The sequence below is a fragment of the Aquila chrysaetos genome, chromosome 5 (genome assembly GCF_900496995.4).
Source record: "Aquila chrysaetos chrysaetos chromosome 5, bAquChr1.4, whole genome shotgun sequence".
Classification (NCBI taxonomy): Eukaryota; Metazoa; Chordata; class Aves; order Accipitriformes; family Accipitridae; genus Aquila; species Aquila chrysaetos.
In genome coordinates, this window is record NC_044008.1 from 67,401,069 (window position 1) to 67,412,372 (window position 11,304).

General features: G+C 57.3%; 1 protein-coding gene across 1 annotated transcript; it reads right to left on the bottom strand.

Annotated features, from left to right (window-relative positions):
- Nucleotides 1-526: 526 nt before the first annotated feature.
- On the bottom strand, nt 527-1,657 carry LOC115342189 (GTP-binding protein Rhes-like). The gene has a single exon (XM_030016161.1). The coding sequence runs from the start codon at nt 1,570-1,572 to the stop codon at nt 946-948; it is 627 nt and encodes a 208-aa protein (XP_029872021.1). The 5' UTR covers nt 1,573-1,657; the 3' UTR covers nt 527-945.
- Nucleotides 1,658-11,304: the final 9,647 nt, after the last annotated feature.

Here is an 11,304-nt window from a genome sequence, read left to right on the forward strand (position 1 = left end):
GCTGTTGTTCTTTTCTGTACTTGGACATGAGAAGAGCTGTTTTGGTTTTAGTTACTCATGCTTGGTAAAAACTTTAGTGGTTAAATTGTCAGGAAAATCGTAACACCGAATATCCTGACACTGCCGGGGAGGCTGGAGAGCTGGGAAGGCTCCTCCAGTGCCAGAACGCTCCAGATAGGGATGGAACATGGAGGAGGGAAAGCAAATGCAGTGATAAGGGGTCTGGGCATAAAACACTGATACCAGGCACTACAGCATTTGAAGTGCAGGAGAGAGAAACCCAGACCTTTTCCAGCTCCATTTTGCAACAACGTGTTTATTGGGTATGCTTAAAAAAAAAATCAAAAAGAGAAAAGAGCAAACCAAAGAACTGCATAGACGTCCCTATCGCATGCTCTACGCCAAGGTACAAAACCAAAACTACTTTGGACACTGGATCAGTTGTTGTAACTGTAGCCGCGCCAGGAGGTTGTACGTGCAAGTGCTTGGGGCGAGGTGACACAGGACCCACATGAGACCCGGGAGAGCGGCACCGGCGGGTGCGATGCAGCTGCACAGATGCCCGCATCTGCCTTCTGATGCATGCAGCCAAAGACCTGTTGTTCATCCGCCTTTCCTAGTACGCGAGGAGCCGCCTGCCTGCAACGTGCCGGCTGACCGACGGCGGTTTCCCAGGTACGCCTCCCGCCTTTCTGGGAACTCGCCCTCTCCCCGTGCCCTTCCAGCGACCAGCATCCCTTCCGAGTCCCGAGTCCCAAATCCCTCCTCCTTGTCATCTCCAACTCTCACCGGTTCCCGGCGGGCTGGGTGGGGAAGAGGAGGAAAGGGGTGGGAGGCAGCAGGGTTGGTTTTGGCCAAGGCAGCGCCTCTCCCCACCCAGCCCACCTGAGTTTCCAGCTGGTGCCGCTGCTGCCGGCGCCGTCCTCCCAGCCCCGGGCGGCCGGCTCAGCACACCGAGCAACTGTTGGTCTTGTTCATGGGAGGCCTCAGCGCCTGCTCCTTGGGCAACGTCTCCCTCCTCTTGCAGAGCGCCGGGCTGAGCCGGCTGGGGAGGTTGGCTTGCTGCAGCAGCTCCCTGAAGACCTCCAGGACGTTCTCGTTGTCCTTGGCCGACGTCTCCACGAAGCGGCTGTTCCAGTCCAGCTCCACCAGCGACAGGGCATCCTCTGCCGGCACCCGCCGCTCGCCGCCACTCTCTGCCTTGTTGCCGACCACCACGATGGGAGGGAACTTGTCTTCCTTCACCTCCAGGATCTCCTCCCGCAAGCTCTTGACGCTCTCGAAGGACTCGGCATCATCTACGGCGTAGACCAGGGCGAAGGCATCGCTGTTCTGGATCGAGAGCTTCCGCATGGCCGGGAAGGAGTAGCTGCCACTGGTGTCCAGGATTTCCACCTTGACCGTGGCCCCGCTCACCTCGTACTCCTTGCTGTGCAGCTCCTCCACCGTGCGCCGGTGCTTGGGCTCGAAGGTGTCCATCAGGAAGCGACGGATGAGGGCTGTCTTGCCCACGCCGGCAGCACCCAAGAAGACCAACCGCACGTGGTTCTTCTCCTTCACCACCAGGGACATGGCTGGCGCAGAGGGGACGGGATGCTCCGCAGCTGGTGCTCACGGGTGTCCCTGGGTGGCCGCAGCCCCGCCGTCCGTCCGTCTGTCCGTCTGTCCGTCTGTCTGTCCGTCCTCCCCTGCACCAGCTCAGCGCAGCCAGGGAAGTTTGTTGCCACCTCCCTGCAAACTTCTGCCGGCTGTTCTGTCGCAGATGCTACAGTCCCCAAGTCCAGCTCATCTTTTATCCTGGTTCCTCTCTGCCATGTGGCACCAGGCTGTCCAATCTCCGTGGGTTGAGGGTGCTGAAGGAGGGAGGGCAAGGAGGGAGGAGAGCCGGGTGCTCCGGGCCAATCCGCGGAGCTCAGTCCTGGAAAACCACTCCAGCCCTGGAGAGCACCGCGCTACATTGCACATTGCACATTGCACTTGCATCGCCCGCCGCTGCCGGTAGCGCTGGGGAGCCGGCAGCATCGCAGCCGTCGCGCTGCGTGAGCCGTCCTGCCCTTTTGTCCTCCCTGGAGATTACCGTGTGTTTCTTGGCGCGGGCTTGCTGGCAGCAGGGGAGCTCGGTGGGGGTCTCCCACCCGTCGGGTGGCTCATGGCCGGACGTGGCAGGGGGTGGCCGGTGTCACCGACAGCATTTCTTGCGCTTATCTGGGGCTGGGGACTTGTTCGCAGACGGGGTTGCTGCAAACGTGCCCAACTCTTCCGTGAGCCTATGAAATATTTGACCTGAGCGGAAAAATAAGATCTTCCTGAAACCCATGCGTCATAACCTGCACGTTCAGCTGTCAGTTATTCTGTGATTTTATGAAATATTTAACCTGAGGGGAAGATAAAATCCTGAAAACGATGCAGCGCAAGCTCCACGAGCAGATGCCGAGCAGTCGTGGGTAGGAACTCTGGCCGTGACCCGGCTTCAGCAAAACTGTGACCCAGAACGGTTGGTTGACTTATCGGGCGGAGAGGTGGGGTGCTTGTCAGTCCCTGTCTCCGTGTGGCTGGGCATCACCTCGGGAAGCAGGATTGCTCGTAGAGGTGCAGGTCGCCCAGTCCAGGCGTGTTTCCTCAGCAGTCACCTCCCCTATTTCATGCTAGAGTTGTTTCAGAAGCTGTTTTCTGCAAAATGCAAGTACAAAGGGAACTTGCTCAAAAGTTAAAGTAAGTTTTTATCCTAAATTTGTGCACGTGTGGTTTTTTTCCTAGCTTTGGACTAGTTTTTGTAGGTTTAATGCAGTTGGTTTTCTTTCTGTAGCAAAGTACCTCTTTCAGCATTTAGTTCTGGCTGAATTTATTCTGTTGATTTCAAAAGCCCTTTTTACAAGAATTATTCCTGCCTCTTAATTCCCCAATTAGTGTTACATTTTAGCCACATTAAGAGTTTTCCCTATCTGATCTTATTATCAGCAGAGCCAAGAGATTGCATAAGGGTGAGCAGAGTCCTGTCCTCGGCTCAGCCTGCCCTGGGAGAAGGGGAAGGTTGGGTCCCTTTAATTGGGACTGGCAATGGGACTGGTGTCCAGAACACCCAGTACACCATGGCACCCTGTGGGGTTTTGCACCATCCAGTAGCGTGCTTTCACTTGCACATGTGAAGCTCTTTCTGGAGAGACTTACTGTGCCATGAGGCAAGTCCCAAGGCAATGCCAAGGACTGAGCCGCAGAAGTTGGAAAGAGCTGAGGACGCAGAAGATGTGATGGCACAGCCCCAGGACCTCAGCGGGCCAAAAACCAGAAGGGGTGGATGAGCAGAGGGCGCTGGGTTTAGGCACATGAACGAAGCAGTGATCGCCTTTTGGTGCCTGACATGCCATTGACATCAGTGGAAATGAAGAACCAAAGGCGGCGAGGAAGTAGGGCATGACAAGTAATCTCACCCCAGTTTTGGAAGCTGTTTAAAGCCAAAAACCCATTTTTTTTTAATGAGAAGAAAATTTTGTTAATGCTTCTTTGTGCTTCGATAGCCATAGTGACAGGGGTTTTCAAGAGAGGAGACGAAAGGGGTTTCTCACGGTTCCTCCCAGACGACGATGGCAAAGCTCGGCAGGGCTCAGCTGGCTCTCAAGAGGTGCCGGGGGCCTCAACGTCACAACACCCAGTATCTCGCTTACAGGTGCCCGAGGTGAAGGAGGAACCTGTGGCAGGAGGGAATGGGGACCCCGGTCTGCAAGCACCCCGTCCTGGCTCTAAACCATCTCCATGATAGCCAGCACCCTGCAGGGAAGGAGCCGTGAGCTGATGGACATTCTTGGAAACACCGAGCAGCAACGCTAGCCATGGAGGGTTTCCCAAACTGTGGCCAGAAGGTGACCCTGGTGCCATGGGAGCCACCACCGGGTCACGTCACTACCGCTGTCTGCAGTTCGAGTCATTTCTGCAAAGAGCGGCTGTGTCCTGCGTGGTCTGGCCGGGGGGAAGAGCCAGCCCTGGCTGTGTTAGACAAAGAAATATGTTGCAGATAAGAAGCTTCCCTGCCTTGGCGCTGCAGTCGCACACAGCCTGTCTGTACATCCCCAATGATTTTTCACATCAGTTGTCTCCCCTTAGTTTTCACATCTGTGCTGCTATGGTTACCGAGAGCCTGAAAGGTTTTAAATCTCCCTCAGAGCAATGGAGGATTTCAGGAGTAATCTTGTTAAGAGATGAGCAATGAATATTTCCAAAGGCCTTCTGCATGAATATCTCGTTCCATATTAGCTTATGTCCACTGACAGCAGGGAAAGCAAAGCGCAGGGGGACTGTGTGCAAGGAAGGGAAGAAACCAGAGAAGGATGAATGCAGCGACTTGTTTTCCACTGCAGCCTTTTGTGCCCAGAATGATGTGCCTAAATACTGTATTTTTGAAGGAGAGCTTGGCCAGCCAGCTTGGGTCAGGTATTATTAAAAAAAAAAAAAATTAAAGCCTGTGTTTCCCCAGGGAAAGACTCACGAGACCTTTGTGGGCACTTGGAGGTGGGGACACTCATGGATGAGTCCTGCAGAAAAGCCCCGCGAGTTGTGCCTTGGACCGTGGGGACCCACCGGGCTGGTGAGCGGAGCCGAGCTGGCTCTTGGCTTCAGCAGGGCTGCGGGAGCAGCCTGGATCTGGCCCCTTTGGATTTAGTAACTCAGGTGGAGTGTTGGATCCTGCAGCGAGGGCACACGCTGCACCCGTGGGGGCTGGAGCACGGCGGGGGCAAAGCCTGTGCCAGTGCTGAGCAGGAGCGTACGCCCACGGGAGAAGGGGACCGTGACGGCCCAGGGAGGGAGGGAGGGAGGCAGTGACCTGCCTGGAAGGCAGCAGGGAGGGAGAAGAGCCCTGAGGTGCTGGCAGGGAGGAGTGCAGGCAGCGGGAGGAAGGGTGAAGGGATGGCAGCAGTGGTGGGCAGGAGCTGGGATGGGCACGAACGAGCTGGGGGTGGGTTTGGGGCAGGTAGAACCTCACACCCAGAGTTCACAGGCAGGTCTTGGAGCAAGAAGAGCTTGGATACGTGTGACGAGAGGGTTCTTGGTCATCCTTAGCCCAAAGCCAATGCTCTGCAGGGCCAACAGCCACGGAGCGGTGGGGTCCCCTTGGGGGGAGGTGAGGGATGGTCCCCAAGGTCCCAGCCGGTGCCGGGGCACGGGATGAGCAGCGAGCTGAGCTTGAAACACCAGCCGGCCCCTGCCCAAGCGCAGTCCCTGCGGGCTGGGCAGCCTTCAGCAGTCAGGAGAAGGCAGTTTGGGGCAGAACACTGGAAAATGGTGTGTACGCTATTGCTTCCCACCATGGGCTGGTGGGGGAGAGCCAGGGAGCAGCAGCAGATGCAGGGAGCAGGGGAGGCACGGGGAGGAGGGCAGAGGAGGGAGCTGGACCCCCCCCCCCCCCCTCCTGGGAAAAGCCAACAGCACTTAGTACAGGAGAAACTGGGCTCTGCACAAGTAACACGCTCCCCTCCCACTGCTGTTTGCAGCCTGGGACGTGGGACACTGTGGTTGGTGCCTCTTCTGTTCTGAACCAGCCTGTGCAGCTGCCCAGGAGGGACAGAGCTCCTGTGCTGGAGGGGTATGAGCTGAGCGCTCCCCAAAAAAAAAGGTCCTGATGTTTACAAACATTCATTTTTATTTCACTAGCAAGCTTTATGTTTGGTGCCTTAAGTGAGCGTGTGAGGGGGAACCCAAAAGAGCACATGAATGTTTCCCACCAGCTGAGTGCTCCCCAGCTCCGCTGCCAGACACGGCTCCGCTGCAGTGCTGAGATGCGCTTCAGTAAGACAATTTGCAAACCTCAGGAACAGCCCATGCTGCATCTGGATGTGTTTTTGGGGAGCTCATATGATTGTAGTGAGGTGGGTGCTGGTCTCTTCTGTCAGGTGACTGGAGATAGGACAAGAGGAAATGGCCTCAAGTTGCGTCAGGGGAGGTTTATGTTGGATATTAGGAAAAAATTCTTTACTGAAAGGGTTGTCAGGTATTGGAACAGGCTGCCCAGGGAAGCGGTTGAGTCACCATCCCTGGAGGTATTCAGAAAGCACGTAGACAAGGCACTTCAGAACATGGTTTAGTGGGCATGGTTGATGGTTGGACTCGATGATCTTGAAGGTCTTTCCCAACCCAAATGATTCAATGATTCTATGATTCTATATCTCAATGCTCAGCTGTCATGGTTCAGAGGGGACGGTGGCTGCCGAGGAAGCCAGGAGCAACGTTCTCCAGCACGGCGCTGGAGCAGCCAGTGCCGGGCATTGTTCCAGTCCTGGACACGGTGCCCCAGTAACCCGCACTGCCCAGCGAGCAGATCAGCACCACACAGTCACACGTGGGGTGAAGTGCTTTCCTAGCCGATGGGAGCGGTGTGCCTTGCCCGTTGCTCGCAGGCAGCAAAGCATCATTACAACCGTGGTGGCAAATAGTTTGCAGCGCCGTGACGCATTTGCGTGAGTCTGGGCCAGCTTCTGGGAGCTGATACATCACTGACTCCTGCGCTGGGATGCCCGGTGCCCCAGCACCCTCTGCCTTTTATACCCCATAACAGGACACAGAGGCAGCAAAGGCAACCCATGCCTGCAGGACGTTTCCAGCCCCTGCCACCCGCTTGTGCCTCTGCCCGTGGTTAAATTCATGGTGTACGTGAGAGCGGCTGCATTTTCAGCAGGGGTTTCTGGTGTTCCAGCCGAGAAGGTGAGAAGGACGCAGTCAGTAATGAGAAACCCCAGCGAGACCGTCTCCGCCGAGCAGCGTGTCCCCAGCTGCTGCCCATCACCCCAGACAGTGGCTGGGCAACAGCCTCGCGGGGTGAAGTACTGCTTCTCCCACATGGAATGAGCACTGGATGGGAGACGAGGCAAAAACGGGAGAGGGGATGGCCCCCGCTGCCGTCAGAGGTCGGTGAGGCAGGTCCTCACCCTGGTGTGAGGACACCCAGCCGCACAGGAGAGGGTTAAACCTGCCTCTCCTGGAGATTAAATCCAAATGGCCTTTGATTTAGTGACAGGTGAGAGGAGAAATCTGAACCGCCGTAGCTTCCACCCCCACTTTAAAGGGGAGCCGCAGCCCTCCCTGATGCATACATAGATGGATCAGCCATATGTGGTGCTCCGTGCCGCCTCTGTCTGGAACAGCATGTCGCCGGACGGATCCTGTTCCCGATGCTGGTGGGGCCGCCGCGGGGTACGTGCCACCCCGAGCAGGGAAAGCCTGCTGCTTGGCCCCATTTCGGGGGGCACGTGGGGGTGACCAGCACTGGAGAGGGTCACACCAACCCCAGCTCCTGCCCCGCTGCCTCGTGACCCCAGTGGCAGGCGGGATTAATGGCTTAATTAAAGGCTGTAATTGCAAGGCGGCAAGAGGCAGGAGTTGGTTGCAGGAGGCGAGGGCTGAGGTTTGCCCGTAGCCCCGGACCAGGCATCAGCAGAGCGAGGGGAGGAGAGGCGAGCAGGGCTGGATTTGGGGTCCTCCAGCACCGGTGGAGGAGGGACTGGAGGCGATCCCTGCTGGCATCACCAATCGCTTCAGGAGGACCAACGGCATCCTCATGGCATGTCCTGCCCGAGGGGACAGGACCCTCCCCAGGGATGGAAAGACTCATGGAAACCGTGTCACTTGTGCAGCTGTTGGCAAGGGTGCTCAGCCCCGGTGTCACGCCCGCGGCAGCCGGTTTCGGGCACAGGGGCGAAGGGAAGCTGACCCTGGCACGGGTGCTCCCCGGCTCATCCCTCCTCCAGATGACCGACCTCTTCCAAGCAAAAGAGTTCCTCTTGGCTTTGAAAACCCACCTTGACCCAAATCCCATTTCCAGCTGCAGCCCCCATGCCCCCCCCCCCCCACCAAGGGGGACAAGGGACCCGTGCCAGCACCGGTGTTGCGGGGGGGCAGGCAGGGAGCCCGCGAACAGCTTGTACTAGACAACCCCGGGTAATAAAATCTAGTCTCCCTGTAAACAAATGTCTTGCTGAGGACTAAAGGGATTTAGTGCAGCTGTTCTCGGGCTTGGAGGAGTTTCTATAGCTTCTCTTATCTTGCCCTGGCCAGGATTATTAGCTGGAGCGAAAAGCTCACCTCTCTTTGGGCCACCGACACGGTTTTTCCTCGGGTGACATGGGGTGACGTGCTCTGCAGCAGCGCTCTCGGGTCATCAGGAGATTAAATGTGTGTTGCGAGGGTCTCTGATGTGTGTCCCTGCAGCCCCAACGTGCCGTGTGGGAGCAGGGGTCCAGCCTACCTCCTTCTGTGGCAGGCTGCAGCGGTCCCGGTGGTCCCAGTGCCTGGCTCTGTCCAGTTTTGCCCACTATGGTGGCATCGAGAAGGGAAGCTCAGCCCTGGCACGTGCCTTAACCTCTCTAGACACAAGCACATGGCTTCGTATTAGCGCTGATCCACTTTGAGGACCAATAAAGCTGGCAGCCAGTCAACCGGTGGGGTGCTGCAAGGTACGTTGAGCAGCCGGTTTCCCCCATGCTGCTCCGAGCAGGGCTGAGCCTCTTCCATGTGGGGTCAAACCTTGAACCTCCTCAACGTGGGGCTGAGCTTCCTCCGTGTGGGGCTGCAGCCACAGAGGCGATGGGCGGCTGGGCTGGGGACGGGGAGGATGCTGTGACCATCCCCATGGACGCTGCCTCCATTCACGCTTGGCCACTGCAAATAAATCAGTCTGGGCAGCGGCGGGAGGCTCTCGGCTGTATGGCTGATGCTAGTGCAGGCATGAAAGCCCCAAATCAAGAGCAGTCTTGCTGTCCAGGGTTCAGGGTACAGGTGGGGAAGGGCAGGGAGAGGGGGCAGGAGCAGAGTGGGGAGGGGCAGGGGTGCTGACAGACCAGTGGGGCTGAACGTGAAAGAGGGATGGAAAGAAATGGTACAAAAATGTAATAGCATTCACCAGGGCAGGACTTGCAAGGGTGTACCTGGCAGTGCGTCTCTGGGTGACTGATACGTGTCCTAGCATGCACGGGTAAGGTATTTCCAGGAGAAAAATGGCAGAATTAGCTAAGAACACCCCTGAAATACAGCATAGGGTCCTTCCATTGTCCAAGAAACTTAAGTGTGAAGAGAGGAGCTACTCTGAAGCTTGGAGAAAGCCTGGCACTGATGAGGGATGACTGAAGGGCTTTGGGGAGCCAGGGGTGGATATATGGCTTCTCATGGCAGTGTCAGAAGGGAGATGGGCTCTTCAGCTGATCCACAGCATTAGCACAAGGTCGGGTGCAGCAGGGTCTGACGTGGGCAGGAGATGCCCAAGACCCCAGACTCAGGAGACGGGAGCACAGAGCGGGGTTTCACAGGCACCCTGCCAACTTGCCATGGAGCTGGACCAAACCCCCTGCCTGTCTTCACCCATCCAGGGTGCTCCTGCAGCTTGGGCTGGGGCCACGGCCCCTCTCTCCCAGGCCGTCACCGAGGCTGCTGGGGACGCTGCAGCCATCGTCACGTCTCGCCTCGGATCCCAAGCAGCCGGGCTGCCGTTCCTGTCCCCAAGCAGCGTTTGCAGCCGTGCCTCCCCTGACCCGTGTCTTAATGCGAGCAGCACTCTGCATCATGCCCCAGTGCAAAGGCAGGCAGACGTGACGTTCTCGCCCTGAAAACCAACCGCTTTTTTTTTTTTTTTCCAGAGTGCATGAAAATGTCATGTTGTAAACATCCCCCAGTGATGCTGCCTGCCCGCAGGAGGCTCCTGTCACTGCCTGTGAAGGCCCGTTCCCTGCTGACTGTATGGCCTTGACTCCTTGGGCTTTCATGCCACGGTCCTCTACCCCTTTCCCCAGTGACCCCTTGTCCTTAAAATAAACCTTTACATCACGGGGCAAAAGTGACCGCAGTGTTGCCCCAGATCTGAGCTGATTTTTGCCATAGCCATGTTTATGATCAAACTGCTCCTTCCTTTTCAGGGCATGTGCGAAGGATGGATCTGTCAGAAAGCAAGGTTGGGAAAAAAAAAAAAAAAAAAAAGAGGTTTTCATTCATTTTACAAGGGAGCTTGATGTTCCCTCCGTATGTGCCAGGTCGCACAGCGTGGGCTGCGTGTCCCCTGCCCCGGTGTCCTGCAAGCTGGGGGACTGATGACCAGGGGTGGCAGCTCCTTGGCTGCAACCTTCAGCTGTTGAATCTCAGCATTTTGGTCTGGCTTCCCCCAAAACCTCTCCTCCTGTCCCTTTTGGGTTCAGAGGAGGAAACCTCTGCCAGCTCCCCATGCACCAACCCCACTCCCCGGCCGCCCTCTCGCCGAAGCCGGCGTCACCGTAAGAGCTCCTGACAGCGCTGCTTGAGCAGCCACTGTCTCCGCTCTGCAGACTGCGCCGGGGGCTCCAGTTCAACCGCGGCCTGTCAGGACATTTCATTTTTAAAACATATTTTCTGTCTGTGAGTATCAGCAGCAGCCGTCCCTGTTCAGCCCAGGGCCACCATCCCGCTGAGCTCCTGCACGCCCGGCTCGGTATTGCTCTCCGAACTTCTGGCGTCCACCCAGCCCTTGAGCTCTCTTGGTTTCCCCAAGTTGTTTTTGTTTCAAAGGAAGCAAACCGGTGTCGGTGAGCCGTGAAACGGCACCTTCCCCTCGCTGCCTGCGGTTGGAGCCTGCCGTCGTGGGACTCTGCCCTGCCCCAAAGGACAAGTCTCGCCATGTCTCCGGTTTGCAGAACACCCCGGCCACCTGTAACCAGCTGCCAACACGACAAGGCCCCTCTCACCGTGGTTAACGGGGCGGCTGCGTCCCCGTGTGAGCAGAGGCACTGGGGACTGTCCCCAGCGGGACGGAGACTGCCAGCTAAGCCAGGAGGAGCGGAGCTCTGGGAATAAAAGATGAAGAACCCAAAAGCATGTTTGCAAGAGGGGAGTAGAGGGCAGGGGACATCATTGCACAAGCTGACCTGGGGGTCCGGTGGGGAAAAGGGGGGCTCAGGGCTCCCCTTCCCCACAGGGCCAGAGGGCACGGCTGCGAGCCACAGTGTCTCCTGGCATCAGAGCTGCTCCCCGAGTGCCTGAGCAGGGCTCTGGGGCTCTTCGGTGGCTTCGAAGATGAGGGACGACGTACACTTCGCTTCCATCAGCCTCCTCCAGCATCAGCGTGAAGCAGAGATGAGCTGGCAGCGGTAAGATACCCCGTGCAGCTGCTTTATGCTCAAAATCAGGTCTCATTTTTATCAAGGCCAGTGTAACTCCAGTGGCACCAGGAGCGGAGGGGATGCTGCTATAACACCGGGGTTTGGAGACCTCTTCACATCTCCCAAACAGGGCCACGCTCGCCCCGTGGGTCAGGCAGGACCTCCTGCAGCAATGGACTGGCTTTATTTTCCTTGTGCGATG

What these genes read in the sequence shown, in the direction of transcription:
- LOC115342189 (XM_030016161.1), bottom strand. Translation starts at nt 1,572, where the DNA reads ATGTCCCTGGTGGTGAAGGAGAAGAACCACGTGCGGTTGGTCTTCTTG.